The 24,976-nt window shown below is 41.3% G+C and overlaps 1 protein-coding gene across 4 annotated transcripts in view; it reads left to right on the top strand.

Moving 5' to 3' along the window:
* Window positions 1–24,976, top strand: part of PIP5K1C (phosphatidylinositol-4-phosphate 5-kinase type 1 gamma) — a 134,703-nt gene that overhangs the window by 95,557 nt on the left and 14,170 nt on the right. Inside the window, exon 17 of one of the 4 annotated variants that reach the window (XM_056573597.1) lies at window positions 24,832–24,915. The exons of 1 other annotated variant lie outside the window; for it this stretch is intronic. In XM_056573597.1, the coding sequence (XP_056429572.1) occupies window positions 24,832–24,915 (84 nt within the window). Of the gene's footprint in view, window positions 1–1,693; window positions 1,736–2,789; window positions 3,297–24,831; window positions 24,916–24,976 lie in introns of those variants that run through there. 2 more of the 4 variants (XM_056573608.1, XM_056573618.1) reach the window with 2 other exon arrangements.

Raw genomic sequence — 24,976 nt, 5'->3', positions numbered from 1 at the left:
TGCACCATCTTGCTGGAAAAACTCAGGGAACGTTCCGGCTTCAGTGCATAAAGAGGGAAACACATCATCAAATAGCAATTTCGCATATCCAGTGGCCTTGAGGTCTCCATTGATGAAGAATGGCCCCACTATCTTTGTACCCCATATACCACACCATACCATCAATTTTTGTGTTCCAACAGTCTTGGAGGGATCTATCCAATGTGGGTTAGTTTCAGACCAATAGCGGTGGTTTTGTTTAACTTCACCATTCACATAAAAGTTTGCCTCATCACTGAACAAAATCTTCTGTGTAAACTGAGGGTCCTGTTCCAATTTTTGTTTTGCCCATTCTGCAGCACCTGAAACTACGAATACTGGAAGCCTGTGCTAACATTTCTCCTGCAGTGTATATAGTAGTATATAGCAGTGTATACGGATACTGGAAGCCTGTGCTAGCATTTCTCCTGCATTGCTATCAGTGTGTGAAGAGTGGGAGAGAGGGTTGTATTGACAATCCAACATAATGGGCAGCACATTGAACACATTTTATAAGTGGTCAGAAACTTGTAAATAACTCATGAAAGAATAAAGTTACATTAAAACCAAGCACATCATTGTTCTTCTTGTGAAATTCCCAATAAGTTTGATGTCACATGACCCTCTTCCTATTGAAAAAACGAAATATGGATTCAAAATGGCCGACTTCAAAATGGTCATCATGGTCACCACCCATCTTGAAAAGTTTCCCCCCCCTCACATTTACTAATGAGCCACAAACAGGAAGTTAATATCACCAACCATTCCCATTTTATTAAGGTGTATCCATATAAATGGCCCACCCTGTACATAGCATTGTATGTTGAGTATGGTTTCAAGTTACAGTGGTCCAGAAAAGACAATTGTATGTTGAAACTATTGTATGTTGAGGGATTACTGTACTTCTTTCTTACTTATACATGACCTGTCTGCCCTCCTGACTTGTTGGTTCTAGTAAATATCTGTATTTCTCATGAAATTCTAGTTCATTTTATTTTCAGTCAGTCTGGCTTGTCCTGGCACAATCCTATCTAGTCCAATCAAGGCTGAAAACAGACTGTAGTTATCAACCCTATTGACTAGAAGATAAATTTATTCAATACAAAGGAACAGCTATATGCTGAGATCTTACAAAAGATGTTCCATAATTCTTTATGTTAAATACAAGTATTTACTGAAATGGACAGGAAAGATTACAAGTACTCTTTGAGCCATACAAAAGATCATTCTTGTAAATTGACATTGTAAGGGTAAGGTAACACAGAGCATATTGACTAGATCGTCCCTAGAGTCAGCCTCCTTCTTTGCCTGTGTGTCCTGGTTTGTCTGTTCGTAGCAGCATACGCCCGCAAATACAATGCAGATGCGTTGTGTGACCATACCCTAAATGGTATATGATGGCTTCCTCCAGAAATAACATTTGGCTGCAAACTGATTGCTGTCAGATGTTCTCCATTTTAACGGTGATGGTACATTACCACATGCAGTACCCCTGGAATTGATCTTTATTATATTTGTACTTTATCTGTAGTTGCTGCAAATCAGCAATTCATGATAAAGTACAGATAAGGTACTAGAGTATCACATGCGGTGAATGCATCATGTAGCATCAGCTTAAAAGATTTTATGTGTAGGACAAACCTTTTTGGCAGCTGCAAAATCTTTTCTCCTTTAGACATCACTGTCTCCACTGATTTCTTAAGTCAACAAAATAAGATTGAAAGCGTTGAAAAGATTGAAAGATTTGAAAAACTCCATTATGGCCTAACCTTTTCTGTCCTGAAAATGTTGAATTCACAGCATAGCTGATCGTGAAGGAGTGGTGCTACACATGTTAATGAACAAGTAGCACATGACGAAAAGATGTGCACAACTACAATAAATTGTCATAAGAATGTACTTCCTTTTATTAGACACTAAACAACCTATGAAAAAGTTGACCAGTTATGCACAGGTCACAAAATATATGACCAGCCGTAGTGCTAAGAGATAATGTGATAAGATGATGCCAAATATGGAGAGAAAACAATCACCTAATACAGTAAGGAATGTAGACTGAAAGCTTAGTGTAAAGAAAAGCTTAAAAATTATATGGATGCGCCTAAATCATCTGACATCTTGTGAATGAATAGTGAATAAAAATCAGTATATATAGAATCAAAGTCTCAAGATCATACTTAAAAAATACATGAATGGGAACTAGTGTCCCACAAAACATTGCACTGCAGAAACAGCCCACACCTATAGTTTCATGCAGTACAGCTTCCTTAGAGGTCTATTCATTTACCGAAGTTCACATTATTATTCTTCCTTGTCTCAGATTTTGAAAATATTTTTTTTTAAATTTGAACCATTCTCTAAATTTAGACAAACAGGCCGTCAAAGATGGCAGAGAAACCAAAGGATCAGTAATATAGACCAAAAGATTATCTGTAAAAGCGGAGCATTTGTATTCCCAACCACAAACAACCCACGAGTGTTTTAGTACCAGGACATAGAGCAGAGGGGACAAAGGGCACCCTGATGTGTGTCGTTGTGAATTAGGAATGAGCCTGATAGGAAACTTTAATCTTTAACCGAGGGGCAGGGAATTTTCGCTGAAACAGAGGAACCAAGACCAATGTGTTGTAAGTTTTTTGACAGGGAGGACCAGGAGATCCGACCAAAAACCTTCTCAGCTTTGAGTGAGCGAATCGTTAAAGCAATCTTTGAGTGAGTATACTGCATAATATCCAAGTTTTTAACAGTATTATCCCTGGCTTCCCTCCTAGGCACAAACCCAACTTGGTCAGGGTGGAAGAATAGCTTTCAATTGATTAGCCAAAATCTTGGAATAAACTTTAAGATCTACATTTAATGAGAAGATGGCTGTTACAAGATGGAGGATCTTTCCCTGATTTGGGAAGGACCACCATGTGGGTCAGAGTGAAGGCAAACTGGAAAGTAGTCCCGACAAGGGATATTGAAATAAAAGCGGACAACATCAGCGGGGGAAGGGGGGTCTAGAATGGTTAATAACATTTTGGCTATATAACCATGTGGGCCCGGGCTCTTACCCCCAGGAAGACCCTTAGTCACCTGGGACAATTCCATTAGTGAGAAGAGGGCTTTCATCACATCAGTTAGGTGGGAAAAGAGAGAGAGTGGGTCTTGTGGAGGAGCAGACGCCAGGGCAGGTGGGAAATTTTAGAGCACAAAAAAATAAGAAGAATGGAAGTTATGGCCTCAGTGTTATGAACAGAGGGGCCTGTCTGGGATTTAAAGCACAAAATAAGTTTGTGCAAGTAAACTCCGAATTATTATTATTATTTTATTTTTTATCAACTGGTGCCAGAAAGTTAAACAGGTTTGTAAATTACTTAAAAAATCTTAATCCTTCCAGTACTTATCAGCTGCTGTATGCTCCACAGGAATTTATTTTCTTTGTATCTTACCACAACTGCTCTCTGCTAACACCTCTGTCTATTTTAGTACAGTTCTTGGACAGTTCCTAAAATGGACAGAGGTGTCGGCAGAGAGCACTGTAGTCAGACAGATAGGAAATCCAAAAAGAAAAGAACTTCCTGTGGAGCATACAGCAGCTGATAAGTAGTGGGAGGATTAAGATGTTTTAATAGAAGTAATTTACAAATCTGTTTAACTTTCTGGCACCAGTTGATTGGAAAAAAAAGTTTTCCAGCGGATTACCCCTTTAATTAGCCTTCCACTGAAGGTATGGAAAAGTGAAGTCCCTATCAGCTGTGCACACCATGCGCAGAATCAAGGATTCGTTCAATCTACATAACCAGAGGAACTGTGTCATGATTGGCACATGGAGAGAGCAGTACACAGGTGAATGATTAGCCCACACTGTATTTCCAAAGAAAGATGACAACCAATGGAGGGCTCTCTGTTGAAGCAGGACATAGTCCAGTCGACTGTAGAAACCTTGCAGGGAAGAGGAATAAACTATAATCAGCGGGATGTTCTAGTCACTCAGAACCACACAGTTGTAACAGTGCCAAGGAGCTTCTTTGATTGGAGCGACCCATGGAATTATCAAGGGTAGGATTTAAGGTCAGATTCAAATCCCCGCAAAGCACCACAGTCCCCTGAACCATAGGAAGGGCAAGATCTACAAACTGAACAATTAAATTAGTTTTACCTAGATTAGGGGCATAGGTATTTAGATTAGGGGCATAGGTATTAATAACAGCAAATGTCCGACCTCCAATCAACAAAGACAGAAGCGGAGACCTGATTGGTGGGGGATTTATGAATTACATGGCAACTCCCTAGATTGAGAGAAATTATTGTTAGCTCAGAACCAGATAGGTTAGTGTTTGTTTTTAAGGGTGGGAGAATGACCCTCCTTTCACAATGTGGTTTTTGAAAACTCGCAATATCTGCCTTATCATTATAGGATGCTATGTTAAGCTCCACTTTAAGTAGAAAGAGCTAGAGCACACCCAAGAAACACTCATCACTCATCAAAGACTCATCACTATCACCATGGACAAGGCCCCCATGGTCAGAGGAGGGGAGGAGGGAGTTAATAGGAAAGTAAAAAAACAGAGAAAACAAAACCAAAATAAAACAAACTGCCACAGCAGATGCTAAACACAGCATAGTATACCAGAAAACAAACCACCAAGACCTAGTCCCAATGAGGTCTCTTATATATGGGAGGAGAGGAGAAAGTTGGGCATACAGGAGGGAAAACTCACATTGTACACAATCATGACTACAAATGATGCAACTAACTGGCGTCTAAATCAGCCTTTGGCTTAGACCTAAACCATAAGGAGAGATGCTGAAGAGGACATTACAGGACAAACAAAAAACAGGGATTGAAGAAGAGAGAGGGGCATAAAGATAAGGTGGGAAGCAGCAGAAGGAGAGGAATCGGTAAATATGCATATGTCTGAGGCCATGGCCGCCATCCTAAAAATATATATATTTTTTTTTAAATCAGCAAAATATAAACATAAAACTCAAGTAGTGGAGGCTGTTCTGCTAGAGGCCATTAAGTTAGAAAGAGCACATGGAAAATGGGTCTCAAATCTTTGGTGTCGAGGACCTCTCACAGGAAGTCCTGCGTGCCTAGTCTTAGCCAGCCTCTGAGAAGGACACTGTTGAGAATGTTTGTCAAGGAATGGAAAGCATAGGCCAGTCCAGGAGGATAATATGTCCTGTCTCAACAACATCCACTCTGGCAGACAATTCCATACGAAATTAAGCAAACTTCTGCTTACATTCCACCACCATTTGTTTAGCCAAGGACGAGAGGTCTTCTTATGTTGGTAGAGATGACGCCCAAGAACAAAGATCTGCTAGTGTGACTGGCCGGTCAGTGTTTGAAAAAGAAGATCCACTAGCCAAGGCAGATAACCACTCTTCCTACTTCCACCTCCTCAAGTGGGATAAGAGATTGAGGTCTGAAATTTTTGTAAAAAATTTAATAAAATACTCTCGTCCAGACTGACTTGTGGTCCTGGCTAGGATGAAAGGACCATTGGGTGTTGCTCCTGAGCAGAGTGTTGTGGTGAGGGAACCAGAACCATGCCACGACTGGAAAGGGAGCATGCAGACATGTTGGTGAGGAAGTCTAGGAGGAACCAGTGGATCAGTGTGGAGAGAGCGCTGCCACAGGACTGAGTAGAACGCCATTTATGTGGAGATGCCCTGTTGCACAGGAGTAGAGACCCAATTCAGTTATAATAGGGACAGGTGTGGGAGCAGGGCGCTTAGAGCTGACCATTCTTCAGATGAATTGTCCTGGGTAGCAATAGGGGTACTCTGTGTTCTATCCACTAACAGTAAATCCAACATGTGGGATTTAGTGTAGTGGGCTCAGAGGTCAACAGAGGCTCATGGTTGTTGGCAAGGGATATTGCGCATCAGGGGCCCTGTGTTCAAAAGACTTACCTGCAGAGAAAGGAGCACTGTACTGTGCCACTGCAGGTGATAGCTGGTGGCCATCTTGGGAGCCACTGCTCTGGCTGAGGAGGAGGCAGGCCCAGGAGAAGCTGCAGCATCCGGAGACATCAGTGCTGCAGAGGACTGGGGATTAGAAACAGCTGGTGTCCCATCAGTAGCTTGTTAGGAGAGTGGAGAGGGCTGCAGGCAGGGAGAGTAGCTGGTCAGGAGGGTGGTGGCACATTGCAATGGGGCTGCAACCACGTGAAAATATGTCCCACACAGAAGATGGATGGCAAGTGGAAGTCTTGCTCCTTTTGGCTGTTCTCCCCATAAATGGACACCAGGTAGAAAGTTTAAATTGCAGTCTCAGAGCTCCAGCAGTATTCAGTCTTCCACAATCATGGCAGGCCCCTGCCCAAACTGGATTTTTAGTATTTCCCTCTTTTCCTTGCTATATTGGGTGATATATTTAAGTGTCAATGTAATTCATATTTCCATTTATCTTATTATATTATACATTGTTAAACAACAACACTACAGAGGGGTCACAATATTACTGTGCTCAAAGTGATCATATTTCTCTAATTGATTATTTTTGATCTGTTTTGTGTTTAGTACAGTAAAGTATATCTTGCATAACTTTTTGTCATGTGTTGCTTTTTTTCCCCTCTGTGCTACTTATAGCGCAAATACATACCAGATTGTCTGTCTGCATTTGCTATAGAAGATTTACTGCTTACAAGTCTTGTGTACAGACTGCTAAACACATTGGTTGGGTGCATATAATGCTGCTGAAAGTGGAAGCAAGTGTATAGTAAATGTACAACTATGATGTTAAGTTTCCTGTGATGAGTTTTATGTACTTGTAAAAAAACATATAGCTTACAATTTCTATAGAAATATTTTTCATTTCAACAACATGGACATGTTTTCCATAGTTTGCATGTTCCTTCATCCTTACTCCAGTTAAATCTCAATTTAATGTGTCACTCTTTTTCACTTTGTTCATTCACTTGATCTGTTCTCCCCTCATCAGTCTCTTTGCATGCCTGCTGAAAACAGCCTTTTTTTTTACCTGATCCAGGGCAGACGTATCATGATTATTATGTCCATTAAAAAGACCTTTTCATATCCCATAATGATATTTAGTAGCTCAAGTGGTATTGAACTAATGGCTGGCCCTTGAAATATATAAAATCTTTGTGTAGTTTGTTCGATAAGCCCAGGTGTGGATAGCCACCATATCCACAATAGACAATTCATATTCGAAAACGTGGGCTATGTATAATTCCTTGAAAAAAATTCAGGCACTCGCCGTTAGATGATTCATTCTTTTTTCGTTTATTCCGAACATTCTGCAGTTTTTTGTAACTTGTAAGATGGTATATAGGCAAACATCCATGCTAGCAGAGCACACTATAGCAGAGCACACTAGTTTCGGGGGACTGCACCCTTACTCAAGCGTACCAAATCCTGGATTTTCAGGGTATAATGAGGGGAATCACAGATGTGAGTAATAAAGAAACTCTTCCTTTAGAGTGGTAAAGATAATTTTTATTTTAGTTTGCCCCCAAAAAATTTTTTTCGTTACATAAAAAATCTTTAGATTTTTTCATATGTGAACATTCCTTTATTAAATGCTGGATTACAGATAAATCTTTCATATAAAAAAAAAAGCCTTATAACAACAGACTTCATTTAAGCCTGATGCGGAGATCGTTTCAAAGTAGGTAATCCAATAAGCTGCTCTTTGCAAGAGACGCTTGCGGTTCAGATTGTCATTCGTATCAGTGTGAACTTGTTGTAATATTTGCCACTGTAATTCATTAACGTTATGCTTCATGTCTAAGAAGTGTCTCACAACAGTTGTCTCATTAAATTTAGTCGATTCACTTACTGTTTTAGTGTTTTAAAGCTTTCCTTATATTATTTTTACGTTCCGATAGTCTTACTTTTATTTTTCTACTAGTCTGACCTATGTAACATTTGCCGATAGGGCATTTCAACATGTAAATTACGTTTTCAGTAATACACGTGAAAAAACCTCGACTAGAAATTTTGAAACCTTTTTGAAAAATTAAGATCAATTAAATCCGAGATGGAAATGGAACAAATACAAAGTGAAGTAACCGCTGAAAATTTTAAAACCATAACTTTACAAAATAAATTGCAGAAATTTGAACTAGACATGAGAGACTATATGCAGAACTGAGTATACACATGGGCTGAGGAGAGACGACAATGGAGACAAAGAAAAACAGGTCGTTAAACAACATCGAACACATCAGATACAGAGAAGTCTGAACAGGCGTTAAAAAGAAAACCACGTTTTTTTAGGAAAAACTAAAGAAAGAACTGGTTCAAAAGAGAAAATAGGAGAGAGCAAGAGTTCAGACACAACAGTAGAAAACAGTTCAGTAAAGAAGAAAGGAAACTAAAATGCAGGAAGAAAGAAAATTTAATAGTGAACATTTCTGATCACCTTCTTACAGATCAAGAAAGGACAGTATTGAATAAAGGGTTGGGATTTGTCCCCTTTCATGATAAAGACATATTTCACTTCAAAGTAGATATGTTTACATTTTGTTGCAATATTAAAATGAAAATGTATCTTCAAGATAAAGAAACAGTTACATCATGTTTAGATAGACCATTACATACGGTCCCAGATACACTTAGAAAACAATCTACTTTTATATCAGTAATCGTTTCTAATAGTGTTTGATACATTTTCCCAAATTGTTATTTCTGAAGTGAGTGAAAAATTGAATAATATGTCTAAGATTCATTCTAACATATCCAGGGAAGAGAGAATTGCTGTTAAAAATCTGCAGGATGACTCCTCTCTTGTCATTAAGAGAACGGATAAGGGAGGAGCCATCGTGAATTCGGGTAGAAAACAGACATGGTGCACATCTACAATCTTGCATAATGATCTGATTGCTTCTCAGCATAATATCAAAAACTAACAGGTTGTTAGTACACATTTTTGATCAAAAAGTACAAGCCCACTCGCCACGTTAAGGCCACCTATTTAGAGTGGGTCCCTAACATCCCTAGCATAAAATGGCGTAGCACTGGGCGGCGACCACCACCGCCGCGACACCAGTGCCCACGGGGGGGAAACGACCCACTGGCAGAGCGGCCCCAATGCCACTCAGACCAGTCTATGGGTCGCACCTCCCCGCAGACACGGCGCCACGGCAGCAACGGACGCCGCACAGCACCACACCTGTGTGAACAAGGTGTAATGGCTCACTTACCATGCTCTCCCAGTCAGACTGGGAGGCTGCTAGGAAAGAAATGGCCCTTGTGTAGCTAACTACTACTTATATAGGGTTGGGCTGAGGGGGTGGGGAAGAGTGCAGATACACTTAGAAAACAATCTACTTTTATATCAGTAATCATTTCTAATAGTGTTTGATACATTTTCCCAAATTGTTATTTCTGAAGTGAGTGAAAAATGGAATAATGTGTCTAAGATTCATTCTAACATATCCAGGGAAGACAGAATTGCTGTTAAAAATCTGCAGGATGACTCCTCTCTTGTCATTAAAGGAGTAGTCCAGTGGTGAACAACTTATCCCCTATCCTAAGGATAGGGGATAAGTTGCAGATCGCGGGGGGTCCGACCGCTGGGGCCCCCCGAGATCTCATGTACGGGGCCCCGACAGACCGCGCGAAGGGGGCGTGTCGACCCGCGCACGAAGCAGCGGCCGACACGCCCCCTCAATACAACTCTATGGCCTTCGGCAATCTCCGGCTCTGCCATAGAGATGTATTGAGGGGGCGCTTCGTGTGGGGGTCGACACCCGCTATCTGGCCGGAGAGCCTGGCCCCCGTACAGAGAAATTGCAGGGGGCTCCAGCGGTCAGACCCCCCGCAATCTCAAACTTATCCCCTATCCTTAGGATAGGGGATACGTTTTTCACCACTGGACTACCCCTTTAAGAGAGCGGATAAGGGAGGAGCCATCGTGCTGATGCGAAAAGCAGATTATATACAAGAAGCTAGCAAACAACTTAGCGATAAAAATGTGTATTTACTGTTGAAAGAGGAACAGACATCTAAACTTAAAACAGATATAGATGCTTATGTTGAGCAAGCTTTAGAGGATGGAATTAATAAAAAAAAAAAAAAAAAAATTTAAGTCTGTTAGTTGAATTCCCTCGAGTCCCTATTTTGTACCTCCTCCCAAAAATCCACAAGATAAATACGGTAATTACGGTGGCAAATATTAGAACAAGTTCACACTGATACCAATGACAATCTGAACCGCAATAGTCTTTTGCAAAGAAGCTTATTGGATTACCCACTTTGAATCGACCTCCGCATCAGGCTTAAAGGGGCACTCCACCCCTAGACATCTTATCCCCTATCCAAAGGATAGGGCATAAGATGTCTGATCGCGGGGGTCCTGCTGCTGGGGACCCCCGCAATATAGCACAAGGCACCCACCTGTTTCTGCTCCGGAAGCGCTGGAGGGTCTGGGTCCCGACCACGGGATCGGAAGTTCGTGACGTTACGACTCCGCCACGTGTGTCACGCCCTGCCCCCTCGATGCAAGTCTATGGTAGGGGGTGTGACGGCCATACCAGACGTTTATTCCTGAATTATGTTGAATATCAGTACATTGACAAATACTTATGTTTTTATTGTTTTATATTATAAAGTGTCAAATAACCTTTAAAGGGGTGTACTCAAACTTAACACCCATCCACAGGTACAGCTCAGTGTTTTATCAAAAGTTGCCCATAGCAACCAATCAGCTTGCTTCTTTCATTTTTAACAAGGCCTCTGCAAAATGAAAGAAGCTAGCCGATTGGTTGCCATGGGCAACTTTTCCTCTGGACAGGTTTTGATAAATCTTCCCCATAGACTGTAAAGAGAAATTGACAGCTGGTTCACCTGCACTAGACCCAATACACAGGGTTATAGTGCAGATTAAAATTGGAGATTTTCCTAGTCCTAATGACGGGAAATATAGATTTTATGAAAGACAGGAGACTAACATTATGGAATAAACTTTTTTACTGACTCCGCAGCAAAGCATCAATATATAGAATACAGAGCAAAAAACTTTAGCGCAACCAAACATAACATATATCAGATACAGTATCCAATCAGAGTGTAGTGCCATAGATATAGTGTGCTGTAACTGTAGCTCCTCCTCTTTCTTTGCAATAACAGTAGTGCATAAGGACAGTCAATAACTGCAACTTGAAGGCAACAGGAAGATACATCAGGTAAGGTATCAATGAACTTCTTTGAAACAAATTGAAGAACTGAGGATGATCCATTGGTCATCGAAGATGAAGACCAGTCAGTTGAAGAATAACAGGAAAATGGAAACTAAATCGGAGATTTGAATGATAGATGGTATCCATATTAATTTAGAAGGCTGAAAATAAGAACATATATATAATTAACGGGGTACTTTAGTGGAACTTTATTATTTTTTTAAATCAACTGGTGCCAGAAAGTAAAACAGATTTGTAAATGACTTCTATTAAAAAATATTTACCCTTCCAGTATTTTTTAGCAGCTGTATGCTACAGAGGAAATTCTTTTCTTTTTCAATTTTTTTGTCTTGTCCACAGCAATCCGTGCCGCGCGCTATTAGCCACGTGTCCCGGTCGTTGCTAGGTGCCGAGTCTGAACCGCTATTATAGAATGGAAATTGAGCCAGGACGTACCAGTACGTCCTGGGTCGGGAAGGGGTTAAACATAAGGGATAGGTTTAATGGGAGGGATAATGTCCATCTCCTATCTTTCATAAAATCTATATTTTCCGTCATTAGGACTAGGAAAATCTAAATTTTTAGGACCAGACCGGAGACTTCACATTATGCAAGTTTAAAGCTTAAATAATACATGACATCAAATAAGAATATGATATAATATCTAAATAAGAGACATAGAAACATGAGGTTCAGGTCTAAAGTAAAAGGTCTTAAAAGTGGATTCAGAAGACCAATTGGCCGCTTTGATTAAATCGGCGAGAGAACATCCTGATTGAACAAGTTTAGTAGATACAGCAAGGGACATAGATTGTCTAACCCATTTGGCTAAAGTAGAAGAAGAAACTGGAAGGTGGGGTTTACAATATGAAGGAGTTGAGATAGAGATGGACGGCAAAGAGGTAAAGTCTTAAATTCATAAGATTTGAGGTATCTACGCAGAGTTTAGATTGTTGAGAAATAGTAGGATAGAAGCTCTTGTGAATATTAGTCTTTGTGATTCTATAAATAGTGAATACCACACCTTAAGGTGAGTATTATCTATGAGATATATCAAGAGCTCTAACGTCGGAAACACGTTTGATAGATATGACACAACAAAGAGGTAAGTTTGAAAGAAGGGAATTTCAAAGATGAGTCATTATCTTCCCAAGAATTAAACAAAGATAGAAGAACCTTAACATCCCAAGTGTTAAGGAATTTGGAACGAGGAGGACCTTTAAAACGAATCCCCTTATTGAGTCTGCAAACCAAAGGATGTTTGCCCATATAAATTTAAAGGAGTGTGAAAAGATATAGCTGAACGGTACAAATTCAAAGTCCTATAAGCCTTACCAGCATCAAAAGATTCCGTAAGAATATTTAGGATGTGGGCAATAGGTGCATGTACGGGATCCAAATCCTGTTGTGAGCACCAATGAGATTGACCCGAGATTAGCCAAGTAACCAGAGGAAGATGATTCGAAAGAATTAGTGGATGTGGGTTCCCGGAAGGATCCAGAAGAAGGTTGGAGAAAGATGGAATGATTCTCGGGGGATCTATATTATTCTGAGAATTTGAGGGAACCAAGATTGGGCTGGCCAAAGAGGAGTGATCAGAACGAAGGTCGATTTCTTTAATGGAAGCTTGAAGAACAACTCTGGGAATTAAAGTGAGAGAATTCCAATCCGCGATGGAGTAAGAGAGGCCTGGACGATATTCTGCTTTGAGAATAATGCGTTTGTCCAGGCAAAAATGCCAAATGTCATTAGTTATATTGGCTAAGAGTCTAGACTTCGTTCCCCCTAAGCGGTTGACATATTTAACAGTTGAAATATTGTCCATACCTAGGAGAATGCAGCAATGAGACGTGTCTTTTGTAAAGCTCTTCAGAGCAAAATAAGCCTGCCAAAGTTAACAGTTTATATGAAGTAGAGACTCTGTAGGGGACCATTTCCCTTCTGTGGAGAGTTGACCACAACGTGCGCCCCAACCTTGGAGACTCGCATCTGATTCCAAGATAATGTCCAGTTTGGAATTGAATATAGTCTTTCCGTTCCACTCTTGGACGTGATGTAACCACCAAAGAAGTTCTTCCCTGGCTTCTAAAGAAAGACAAATTGTGCCTGAATATCCTAAGCCTTCTTGTAAGTGTTGTATCTTCAGACGTTGAAGGGCCTTGTAGTGTAATGTGGCTGGAAAGATTGCTTGAATTGAGACCGAAAGTAAACCTACACTTCTGGCAATCGATCTTAAGAATATTAGATATTTGATCAAGAGATATCTGATTTCTTTCCGAATTGTGTTCAATTTCTTGGAAGGAAGACTCAAAAGGGCAGTCTGAGTGTTGATCACAAAGCCTAAGAACTCCACTTCCTTGGAAGGAATCAGAACGGATTTCTCATAATTGATCAGAAATCCGAGGTTGGTTAAAAGGGAGATCGTCCATTCCATATGGAGATGAGCTAGAGAGAGAGAGACTGAGCCATGATTAAAATGTTGTCTAAATTATTAGACGAACATCCCTCGGACATCTGGTCAGAGAACTGCCACCACTGGTTTCAAAAGTTTTGTGAAACCCCATGGTGCCGACGAAGACCAAAAGAAAGGCAAGTGAATTTCCGTTTTTGGTTGTTCCAGATTAATTAAAGAAAAGTTTGAGAGGACGTATGAACAGGAACCGTGAGATAAGGGGAGTGGGCGGTATGCTCCACTGCGTTGTATGTGCTGTTTTACTTTCATTTTCAAATACCCCACCAGGAGCCCTGAATGACTGGCACCGAGCGGCCATTCAGGGCTCCTAGCGGGGTTTTTCAAGTGAAAGCGGGGGCATATGTATATAAAAGCGCTGGAGGGGGGGTGCAGACATATATAGCGCTATATGTCTAGACCACACAGCGTTTCTATATATCCTTCCTACCGCAGCGCATTTATATACATATGCCCCCCCCACAGGGCATTTATATACATATGCCCCCCACAGCGCATTTGTAATCCTATGCCCCTGCAGCGCTACGTGTGAAAAGTATTGTATTCTATCAGCAGTGCATCGGGCAGGCAGGCCCAATGCCTACTGATAGAATACTTTTGACACATAGCACTGAGGGGGCAAATGATTAGAAATGTGCTGCAGGGGGGCATATAATCAGAAATGCGCTGTGGGGGCATATGATAAATGAACTATCCCTTTTAAGATTTTTTGTAAGAAGGTTGACCAAAGGGGACAATATGTTTTTTTACATGCCAAGTTCTTTGACTGGGAGGGTCTGTTAGCTTTTTTTTTTTTTACGTCCCGCCGCCATTCTCCACTCGGCCTATATTAGATTTGATTGCATTTTCCAGGGGAAAAGAGTTTCTTCCTCAATATTTGTTGGGAGACTATAACTGTGTATTGAATTCTACTCTCAATAGATCTTCAACTGGAGCAGGAAGAGAGTCTGAGACTCCCCTCCCTAAATTATGTGTAAAGATGGGTTGGAGGCCCCCGTGGCGCTAATGAATCCTGATAGGAGGGTTTTCTCTTGCTTCTCGACCTCCTACAAAGTGGCATCTCAAATCGATGTCGCCCTTTCCAATGATAAAGGATTGCAATTTATAGAAGCCATTAGATATGAAAGTAGGACTATATCGGATCACTCCCCAGTAGTAATGGTGCTGAAAATTACTGCTGGTAGAGAGGAGAGGTTTTTTAGTCTTAATCCACATTGGCTTGGTCTGATAGGGGCTAAGGAGGATATTATTAAAGAGTTATGGGAATGTTAGGAATTTAATAAGAACTCTGCTCCCTACCCGATTGTCTGAGACACTATTAAAGCAGTTTTGAGGGGGATCCTATATGGAGCGATACGAAGGAATTTAAAAAGACTGAACAGGATTTGAGGGAGAAGGTTAGAGAGGGAGAGGAGAGATACGAGGGAGAGCTTTCTGAAGAGAATTTTAGGATGTTAGAAATAGAGCAGGGAAGATTGTCAGAATATTATTTAGAAAAAGCACAGCATAGGATCTTCTTTTCGGGACAAAGGGACTTTGTAGAAGAGGCTCGCCCTGGAAAACTGTTAGCGAATTTAGTCAAAACTCAAAGGGAAAGAAGTGATATTTTAGCATTATATGATTGTAATGGCTCTATTCAAACCTCGCAGGAGGAGATACAGGAAATCGCCTGACAATATTTTCAACAACTGTATACCTCAGAGGAGCCAGCAGGGGATGGTGAGACATGAGGAATATTTAGAGGGGATTGAATTTCCAGCCATTGATAATTCAAATCTTGGAAGTCTCAATAAACCGATCACAGTGGAAGAACTGGGGAAAGCATTGGAGGGATGTTCATATTCATCTGCCCCGGGGTTGGACGGATTACCGTACATGGTATATAAAGAATGTAAGGAAGTGTTATTACCCATTTTTTCCACAGTTTTGAAGGAGGCCTTGAGGGGAGGAGAATTGCCTCCCTCAATGCTTGAAACCAAAATAGTTCTAATACTTAAGAAAGAGAAAGATTGCACAAGAATCGAATCTTACCGCCCCATATCTCTGATAAATTCAGACGCTAAGATTCTTGCTAAATTGCTGGCTAGAAGATTATCTCCCCTCCTTTCCGATATGGTAGGAGTTGAGTAAACTGGATTTATTCCAGGGCGCTCAATACGTAAGAATCTCCTTAGATCCTTGGTTAATATACAGTTGGGTACTTCACCCTTCCGCTCCGCCCTGTCACTAGACGCTATGAAGGCGTTTGACAGGGTGGAGTAGAAGTTTTTATGGAAAGTCCTTAAAAAATTCTGGGTGGAGGGGGAGATGGTGGAATGGGTTAAGCTACTGTATAAAAACCCTAGGGCTAGGGTCGTAGTTAATGGAACTCTAACTCCTCAATTGTGTATCGACCGAGGCACTAGACAGGGATGCCCGCTTTCACCTATGTTATTTGCCCTCTTTCTAGAGCCACTGGCGATGAAATTAAAAAAGGAGGAAGACCTGAAGGGGATTCAAAGGAGTAGAAGAGAAATTTTTAATGTACGCAGATGATATCCTTCTCTTTTTTTGGAAAATGCGCATATAGGGGTTCCAGTAGCAATTAAAGTCTTTGAGGAATTTGGGAAGGTATCGGGACTTAAAATTAATTGGGATAAATCATCTCTAATGCCTGTGGGACCTGGCAACATTAATGGAACAATGGGGGTGAAGGTTCTGAAAGAAGATGAGAGTTTGGACTATTTGGGAATCAAGCTCTCTCCCTTAAAAAACTTGTTTATTCAGCTTAATCTTAATCCATTATTAAATAAGTAAAAAAAAAAAAAAAAAAAAAAACTGGATGCCTGGATTAAACTCCCTCACAAATGCGGATAGGATAGGATTGGATTGATCAAAATGAGTTTTCCCTCAGGTACTATATGTCTTAGGGGCGGCCCTGTGTTGGATACCCGGAAAGTGGTTTCGTGGATTGGAGGCTCAAATGGGTAAACTGATATGGGGAGAGGCAGGGTTCGTATGAAATATACAAGGTGGGTTCACTTGGAAGGTGAAGGGGCAGGGGGTTTACCGGATTTTAGATTATATTTCTCTGCTAAAAACCTTCAAAATATTAGACGTGGGTGGAACGAAGCTCTTTGGGGGGAGTTATTTAAGAACTATAGAAGGCACTATGAGACTTTTTTTGAATTTATTGAAGCAGGTATCCCTGTGGGTAAGGAACTGGGGCACCTTTCACAAATAGAATTACTTAATAGAATTTGGCAAGAAGTTAAAAGGAGGTGTAATATTGAAGGTAGTATAAGCTATACGGTGTTATGGGATAATAGAGAGTTGGCACAGTTTAAGGGGGTAGGGAGTGATTTTTGGAAATCTCGAGGGATTAGATATGTTGCACAGATCTTCTTAAATGGGGAGATTAAAAATTTTTAAACACTAAAGGATGAGTATGAGTTATGGAATGAGCATAAACTTTGGTATATACAATTGTGTGAAGCATACAGATGCACTGAAAATAAGAAGAAATTTAAGATTTGCACACATACGGTGATAGATTATATGAATATAGAAGGAGGTGGTAAGCTTAAATATATTCATAGGTTACTCCTTAAAACCCACTTAGTTTTAGTTTTTAGTTTTCAGGAAAATAAAAAGAGGAGGTGGAAGGAGATACTTGGTCCGATCTCTGGCGAAGTATGGGATAATATTCTGATTAATGCTAAAAAGTGTTCTATTAATAAAAAGTATCAAATTATGCAAATAACAATAAATTATCATTTATACTATTCACCGTTACAGTTAAAAAAGATAGGGAGTTGGAGGGATGCAGAGTGGCCCAAGTGTGGTATGGACGACTCAGATATGACTCATTTGCTGTGGCTATGCCCTAAGATTAAAGAATTTTGGTTAGAGGTATTCCAGATTGTAGAAAATAAATTAAATTTGAAGAAAGAATGGTCTGCAATTGAGGTCATCCTTGGTGATGTTAGTAAGGTTAGGAAGTCCAGAGATTTATTATCCTGTGCCTTCATGATAGCAAAGGTGGTGATCCTGAGAGGCCTTTTCCGAGATAGCGGCCCTAATGTAAGGGAATTGAAAAGACAAAGAATTCGGAAATATGAAGAATGGAGGGTTGGCTGTTCCAGGAGAAGACTAAACAATTTTAAATTAATTTGGTCCGAGTGGGAAGTCTGATTTTGATTTCTTTTTTTTTTTTCTCTCCTTCTGACAGGGGTGGGGGGGGGGGGGGGAGCTAATGGTTTGTAGAAAGGAATGTTGTTGGTGTATTACTACACTGTATTTATGTTAATTAAATAATAAAAATGTTTAAACAAAAAAAAATAAAAAGGCCTCTGAGAAATGAAGAAAAAAAAATCTGATGGGTTGCTATGGGCAGTTTTTCTTTGCCCAGGTTTTGATAAATATCCCTCATTATGTCTGAAGGGGTCTATCTATACTATGTGAAGGTGCCCAGTAGGATTTGTGAAGTTTGTTTTCCTTATCTATATATATATAAAACTCAATGTGTGTGTGTGTCTATGTTCCAGCATCACATCCAAAGGGCTAAAGATATTAACATGAAACTTGGCACACATGTTACTTATATGTCAACAACAAACATAGGACAGGTAATTTTAACCCTTACTCACCCCCATTTGCCAGGGTCAGGGTTTTTGTTTAAAGTCCCATACAAGTCTATGGGAAATATATGTCACTGCATAACTTCCAAACGGCTGGATATATTTCGATAATACTTGATCACATGTTACTTATATGTCCACTTAAAATATAGGATAGTTAATTTAACCCTTAACTACCCCCATTTGTGAGGGTCAGGGTTTTTGTTTAAATTCCCATGCAAATCAGTGGGAAATGTATGTTCCCACATAACTTCCGTACGGCTGGAGATATTTCAATACCTGGCACACTATGGGATTGGGATATGACAACAATATATGAGGACGGGATATGAAGTCAAAAGCTTCCTCCTTTATTTATTTTCCTCCTCAACAAGGATTAGGAAGGAAAAACCGAGCAACGCCGGGTACTTAGCTAGTTGTTCTTGTTAAATGTGACTGGAATGTTGTGTAAAATTTCTCGTGTTGTCTATCAAGTTTTATTTCATTTGGGTTTTTCTATTGATACTGTAAAGAAAAACTAGAATAAGGTGGTTCCACAGCCTCTCAGATGTCCTGTAGTATAGGTTTATATCATAAGGGGTATTGTAGGAGTGTATAATTGGATTCATTAGCCATTCCTTATAGAGTTTTTTGGTTTTTTCTTGCATTTGGTTAAAAGGTTCGCTGTAAAGTTGTGCTAGTTACTTCAGAATTTTTTTTTATTTTTTATATAAGATCAATTTGTGCGTGGTACATTATGGAATCTTTTAGTTGAAAAGATGAAACGACAAGAGCTTGGTACAGTGGATGTGTCATGGTACACCCCATTTACCCCATCAGATCCTTCGTCTTTGAGTTTCACATTTATACAAAGGAAAGACACACACAGATCATTCTACCATGGTGGCAGGTTAGCCTAGCACCAGCACTGCACCTGCTAGTGCTGTACCCACACTGCTCAGCACTGAACTGTACCAGCCCTTTTATTTATGTCTACAGCAAAATATCAATCAATGGGACAATGACATGATGTTTTTCCATTTACAATACAGCAGAGTAGGTCTGGGTGGTATACCGGTTCATACCGGATAACGTTTTTTCTTCGTCGCACGATATCAATTTTTGCCCATACCGGCATACTGGTCAGGCCCCTCCCCCCACCCCCGAATGAATTACTTGTGACGGAGCCGCGGGATGTACAGGAGCGGGAGCAGCTGAGCTCACATGCGGTGCACATCCCCGCTCCCCCTCCAGCTGCCGCTTGTTCTCAGTGATCAGAGCCAGGGGAAAGTGCAGAAACGGCATCCCCTGGCTCTGATGTTTCCCTCAGCCCCGAGCCTGCGCCCTGCTCAGCCCCCCTCTCCCCTTCCCACAGGCTATTTGTTTATCATACCAGTCCCCAGGCGCGGGCTCTGCAGGACCTCCTTCCCCCTGCGAGCACTAAATGTGACAGGCAGGCACAGGACATCTTATCTTCATCTCCGCTCTGTTCTCTGATCCCCGAGCAGGTACGGGGATCAGAAGCTCTGCCGCACCCGTACAGTCAGCGCTTGCAGGAGGAGAAGGCTCTGCTGATTCTTACATTCCCATCCATGCTCGGGGATCAGAGAACAGAGTGGGGATGAAGATAAGATGTCCTGTGCCTGCCTGTCACAGGGGAAGAAGGCTCTGCAGCGGCTGGGGACGGGGATTATAAACTGCAGCGGTGGACAATGTATGTAAATAGACAGTTAACCCCCTTCTCCGCTATAGGGGCCGTGCGCACGGTCCCCATGGCGGGGAACGGGTTAACTGTCAGCCGTTGCACTTCTACATTGTTTCCCACATGGTACCACGGTAATACCGTGATACCACCATAACATGAAAAAATACCGTGATATAAGTTTTAGGTCAAACCGCCCACCAGCACTACAGCAGAGTAGGCAGTTTAGACAAAACAATCTAAGGACAGACTATATGTAGAGCATCTTCTCTTTGGGGGGGGGCAGCTTATTGGGTAATGTCTCAATACGACAGCTTTGCAACAGACAACTCTGAAACTTAGAGTGGACAAGACTATTCTTGGAGAGACGATGTATCAACTCTTCATGGGGCATGTGGGGATACTCAGAGACCATGGTGTATTTATAACATACTCGTACCCTCACAAATGGGGGGCAGTTAAGGGTTAAATTAACTATCCTATATTTTAAGTGGACATATAAGTAACATGTGACCAAGTATTATCGAAATATCTCCAACCGTTTGGAAGTTATGCAGTAACATATATTTCCCATAGACTTGTACGAGACTTTATACAAAAACCCCAACCCTAACAAATGGGGGGAGTAAGGGTTAAATTACCTATCCGATGTTTGTTGTTGACATATAGGTAACGTGTGTGCTAAGTTTCATGTTAATATCTTTAGCCGTTTGGACGTGATGCTGGAACATACACACACACTGGCTCTTATTTACTAAGAGTGGAGTGTAGGTTTCTTTGTGGGTTTTAATTCCCTACAATTTATTTTCCATGGTATTTACTAAGGTTTCCCTACATTTTCCACTTTTCCTACATTTTGCTTTTTTTCACACACATGTTCTGATCTGTCTGGTTTTCCTCAGCTCAAATCCACCACATTTTATGTGGAAACCTTAGTAATTATGTTAGGTTTTTGTGAAAATGTCGGGAACACGCCCCTTTCGGAGGCCACACCCCCGTTTCCCGGCGACCACGCCCCTTTTCGGGTTTTCTTAGCAAAATGGAGACTTAGTCGGGATTTTGTTAATTCTGGCGCAAAATCTGGCGCAGACAGAATTTCTGGTGCAATGTGACAGAATCTGGCGCACAACCCAACAAAACATGTCGTGTTTGCAATAGTAAATGAGGGCCACTGAGTTTTATATACATATATATATACATATAGATAGTGAAATGATGTTTTAACCCTGAATATACAAATTACCATATCGGGTGTTAGCCAGTTGAAAACTATTGTTCAAAGAGGGGAATTTATCAAACCATTTTGACTGCATTTTGTCATTTTGTCTTTTTAGTCACATGAAAAGTCACAGGCTGGCCCTGGGAAACATCATCTGTTACATTTCATTTAGAACGTTTACATGTCCTTACCATGAAGTGTTCTTATTTAGAGCACTTTGTGCAGTGGTCACTGATTTATCATGTGTGAATTTTTGTGAAATGTCACAAAAATTTAGCATGGGCCATATTTAGAAGAGCAAGTCTACCCTACCCTATAGAACTGTATGTGACAATTGTATTAAGGTCCATGTGACATTTGATACAATTGTCTCATGTCCGTCACTTACTCTGCGACTTTTCTATTGCGTATAATAGAGCATAACTTAGTTTGATTCAGCATCTGCAAAATTTATAAAAGTTTGTGCGGCATTTGTAAATGTGGCACATGTTCGCAACTTTCGCCGCAACATTTGTGCTCTAAAGCCATTGAAAATTCACACCAGTCTTCACAAATCCCCCCCCCCCCCCTCAAAAGAGAGAGACTTGTAGTTGCAGTTTTTAATGGCTAAAATAAATCAAATGAATTTACTTGGCCCGTGGCCAAACATTTTTGTAGCCGGGGTATAATGAAGATCATGTGAAAGTTGTGGTATTTAAAAGGCAACTTCAAATCACTAAATTACAGCAGGATCTGGAATAGAAATTCATGACAATCTTTGGAACAAGTATTTTAAGGCACACTACAACATCTTAGGAATCTAATTCAGAGGTAAGGGGACATCAGGTGTCTGTGACTTAACATCAATTAAAAAGCAATAAAACTCTCACTCTCCTATCTGCTTATCTGTGAACTCACGCATAGCCATCTTACTGTACCCAGTCTGGGTAACAACTTGTTCATAATATGATGTTTGTTCTTACCCTTGTATGCACTTGCCTGAGGAAAGTCCAGGTTCAGACCTGAAATGCATCGCTTTGTGCTCATATTGTATTCCATTTATTGTTTCAATATGTCTTAAATGGGCACTGTCAGATAAAATAACTTTTGATATGTTTATAAAGCATGCAAAAACAATTTTTGCAATTGCTTTCATCAGAAAACTTTCGGTATTTCATACTGAAAAAGCCAGTCAAAAAACTGTCCATTACGGGTCCCCCTGCCTCCTGGGACACATACCAGTCCTGCAGTGTCCAGTGGACATCGACATGTCATGGACAACATTAGTGATGGACAGCACTGCAGGCAGGTACAGAGCTGCTGTGCTTGCTCCTGGCCCTCTGTGAGCCAGAGCAGAGTGAGGGAGGAGTTATCACAGCAAGGAGAAGAGAGGGACACGACCCTCTGTATGGTCAGAAACCTCACTGAGCAATGATGGCAAGTAAATAAAGGTAATTCTGAGAGAAATATAGATTGAAGGCAGTACTGGCAACTAGGAATCGACCGATTATCGGTATGGCCGATATTATCGGCCGATAATCACGATTTTGGGGATTATCGGTATCGTCAATTACCTTGCCGATAATGCCCTGCACCGCCCCCCTGACCCGCCGCACCGCGACCGCCCCCCGACCCACCGCAACCGCCCCTGACCCACCGCGTCGCACCCCCTACCGCAGTGCTGGGCGCTATATACCGGTATGGATTTTTGCCCATACCACTTTACCGGTCAGGCCCTTCCCCCACCCTCCAAAAAAAAAAAAAATTCACTTAACCGTAATGGGGGTGGTCCGGGCCATCCATCGTTCCTGTAGTGTCCGAGGGCATTCCGGGTGAAGAGTGAACTGGTCCGGGCTGTCCTTCTTCTCCCACGGTCTTCTTCTCCACTCCGGGCAGGCTTCGGCCTAGTACGCTGCATAGACGCCGTGACGTCAGGTGCGTCGCTGTGCACGGGCGTCACTGCGCAGCGGCGTCTATGCAGTGTACTAGGCCGGAGCCTGCCCGGAGTGGAGAAGATGACCGCCGGAGAAGAAGAACAGCCCTGGCCGGTTCACCCTCCACCCGGAATGCCCCCGGACACTACAGGAACGATGGATGGCCCGGACCACCCTGACAGGTAGGGGGAGAGAAGCGGGTGGTGGCGGCGGTGGCAGCCTATGGCACCGCAAAAGCCACTGCAGTGCATTGATTTAAAGCGCCCGCTTTAAATCAATGCTCTGCAGCGGTGTCGAGGGGGGGATAAATAGCCGATAACTTATACCAGAATATCGGTATAAGTTATCGGCTATCGGCCCTAACCTCCACCGATTATCGTATCGGCCCTAAAAAATCGATATCGGTCGATCCCTACTGGCAACATCTGACAAGTATGCTTTAATGGGAGAGGGGCCTGAGCGGAAGTCCCCTCCAGCTACCCCCCCCCCCCCCCTGTTCCTGCACTATTACTGGCCCTGCTATGGAGTCCAGGTAGATCAGTGACTGTTGACCCAACATTGCTTTTCTATGTGTTAAATCAGATTTTGTGCTCCTGGTGCAACTGTAAGCTCAATACTGTATGTCTTGCACCTCTATAAATCGGGGTGATATTGCACTAGGAGCATGCTTCATCCTGTGGACTCAGGAAGGATTTATTTTGCAAACTCAGTATGTCTGTATATTTCTCTCTCTCCCTCTTCCGCTCTCTCTCGAGCTATTTGTTATAATATATAGTTTATGATAATTCAGTGTATGTAAAAGTGCAGAATAACAGAAGTGTAGGCCTAAATCTTCTATTTTACCATATTACAGATATTGACTCTAATACAGCTACCTGTAAAGTGTAGTTCTGGCCCCAGTAAGTGCTGTGTACATGTCATGCGTGTGCAGTGACTGGCTGTTCTATTAATCTCCCAATTTCTCATTTTATAAGAGAACTGCACAAGTTTGCCTTTAACAATGTTTTGCATCAAATTTTCTGCTTTTCCATCTTGTGAATGCTTAATTTTCATTTCCTGAAAATGTTCTTATTCCACCATAAAAGTTAATCCTTTAAACCGGTTCATGCACCTAGTCTTTAAAAATCCAAACATCTAAATTTGAAAAATTGTTATAACTTTTTTCTACTGTGAGCATTACATTTTTATCCCTGGCTTTGTCTTGAAAGCTTCACTCTGCATGTCCTCAGTGTACTGAATAATAGGCCCTTGAATTACTATATGACTTTCTTCTGCCTTTTATACATAAGATTCTTCTTAAATTTTGCTTATGCATATAGGAATTTTTGACCTTTCTCTTTCCTCAAACATTATGGTCTGTTTCTGGCTGTGTATCATGTTATGTGTGACAACTCCTCTCCCCATTTTCTCAATCACTTCATTGATCTATCTCTCACCTCTGTGTTGGCTGCATCTCATTCTTCAAGTAGTTCACTGATGGGCGATACTGGGTGTATTCCCCTCGATTCAACCGGATGCACTCTGCTTCATCATCCACTGACTCTGTGAGTACGATCAGTGCAATCATTTCATTTAAGATAACAAATGCTAAACGTACATGACCTGTGAGTATCTTCTGTAGCAGTGTTTGAGGCTCCTGTAGACCCTTCAGGCTTATATGCATCCATTTATTTTGTTCTTCTTTCTTCTGTCTTTTTTTTTTTTTTTTTTTTTTCCCCTCCTACTTCCTCTTCTTTTTTTAAAATTTTTTTCTCCTCACCACTTGTGTAGCCTCCAGATGACCGGAGCTGGGTTTACTCTCCACTCCACTATAACCCCCAGGGTCAATCTGTCTCGGACGAGGAGAGTGACACAGTAAGTTCTTGAAGGAAGAGTATTAGCGCTTGTTCTGTGTTTTGTTTTTAGACAGTTTACC

This window comes from Hyla sarda, chromosome 1 (assembly GCF_029499605.1).
Source record: "Hyla sarda isolate aHylSar1 chromosome 1, aHylSar1.hap1, whole genome shotgun sequence".
NCBI classification, from domain to species: domain Eukaryota; kingdom Metazoa; phylum Chordata; class Amphibia; order Anura; family Hylidae; genus Hyla; species Hyla sarda.
Note: the sequence above shows the minus strand (reverse complement) of the source record. Positions and strands in the feature narration are given on the sequence as shown.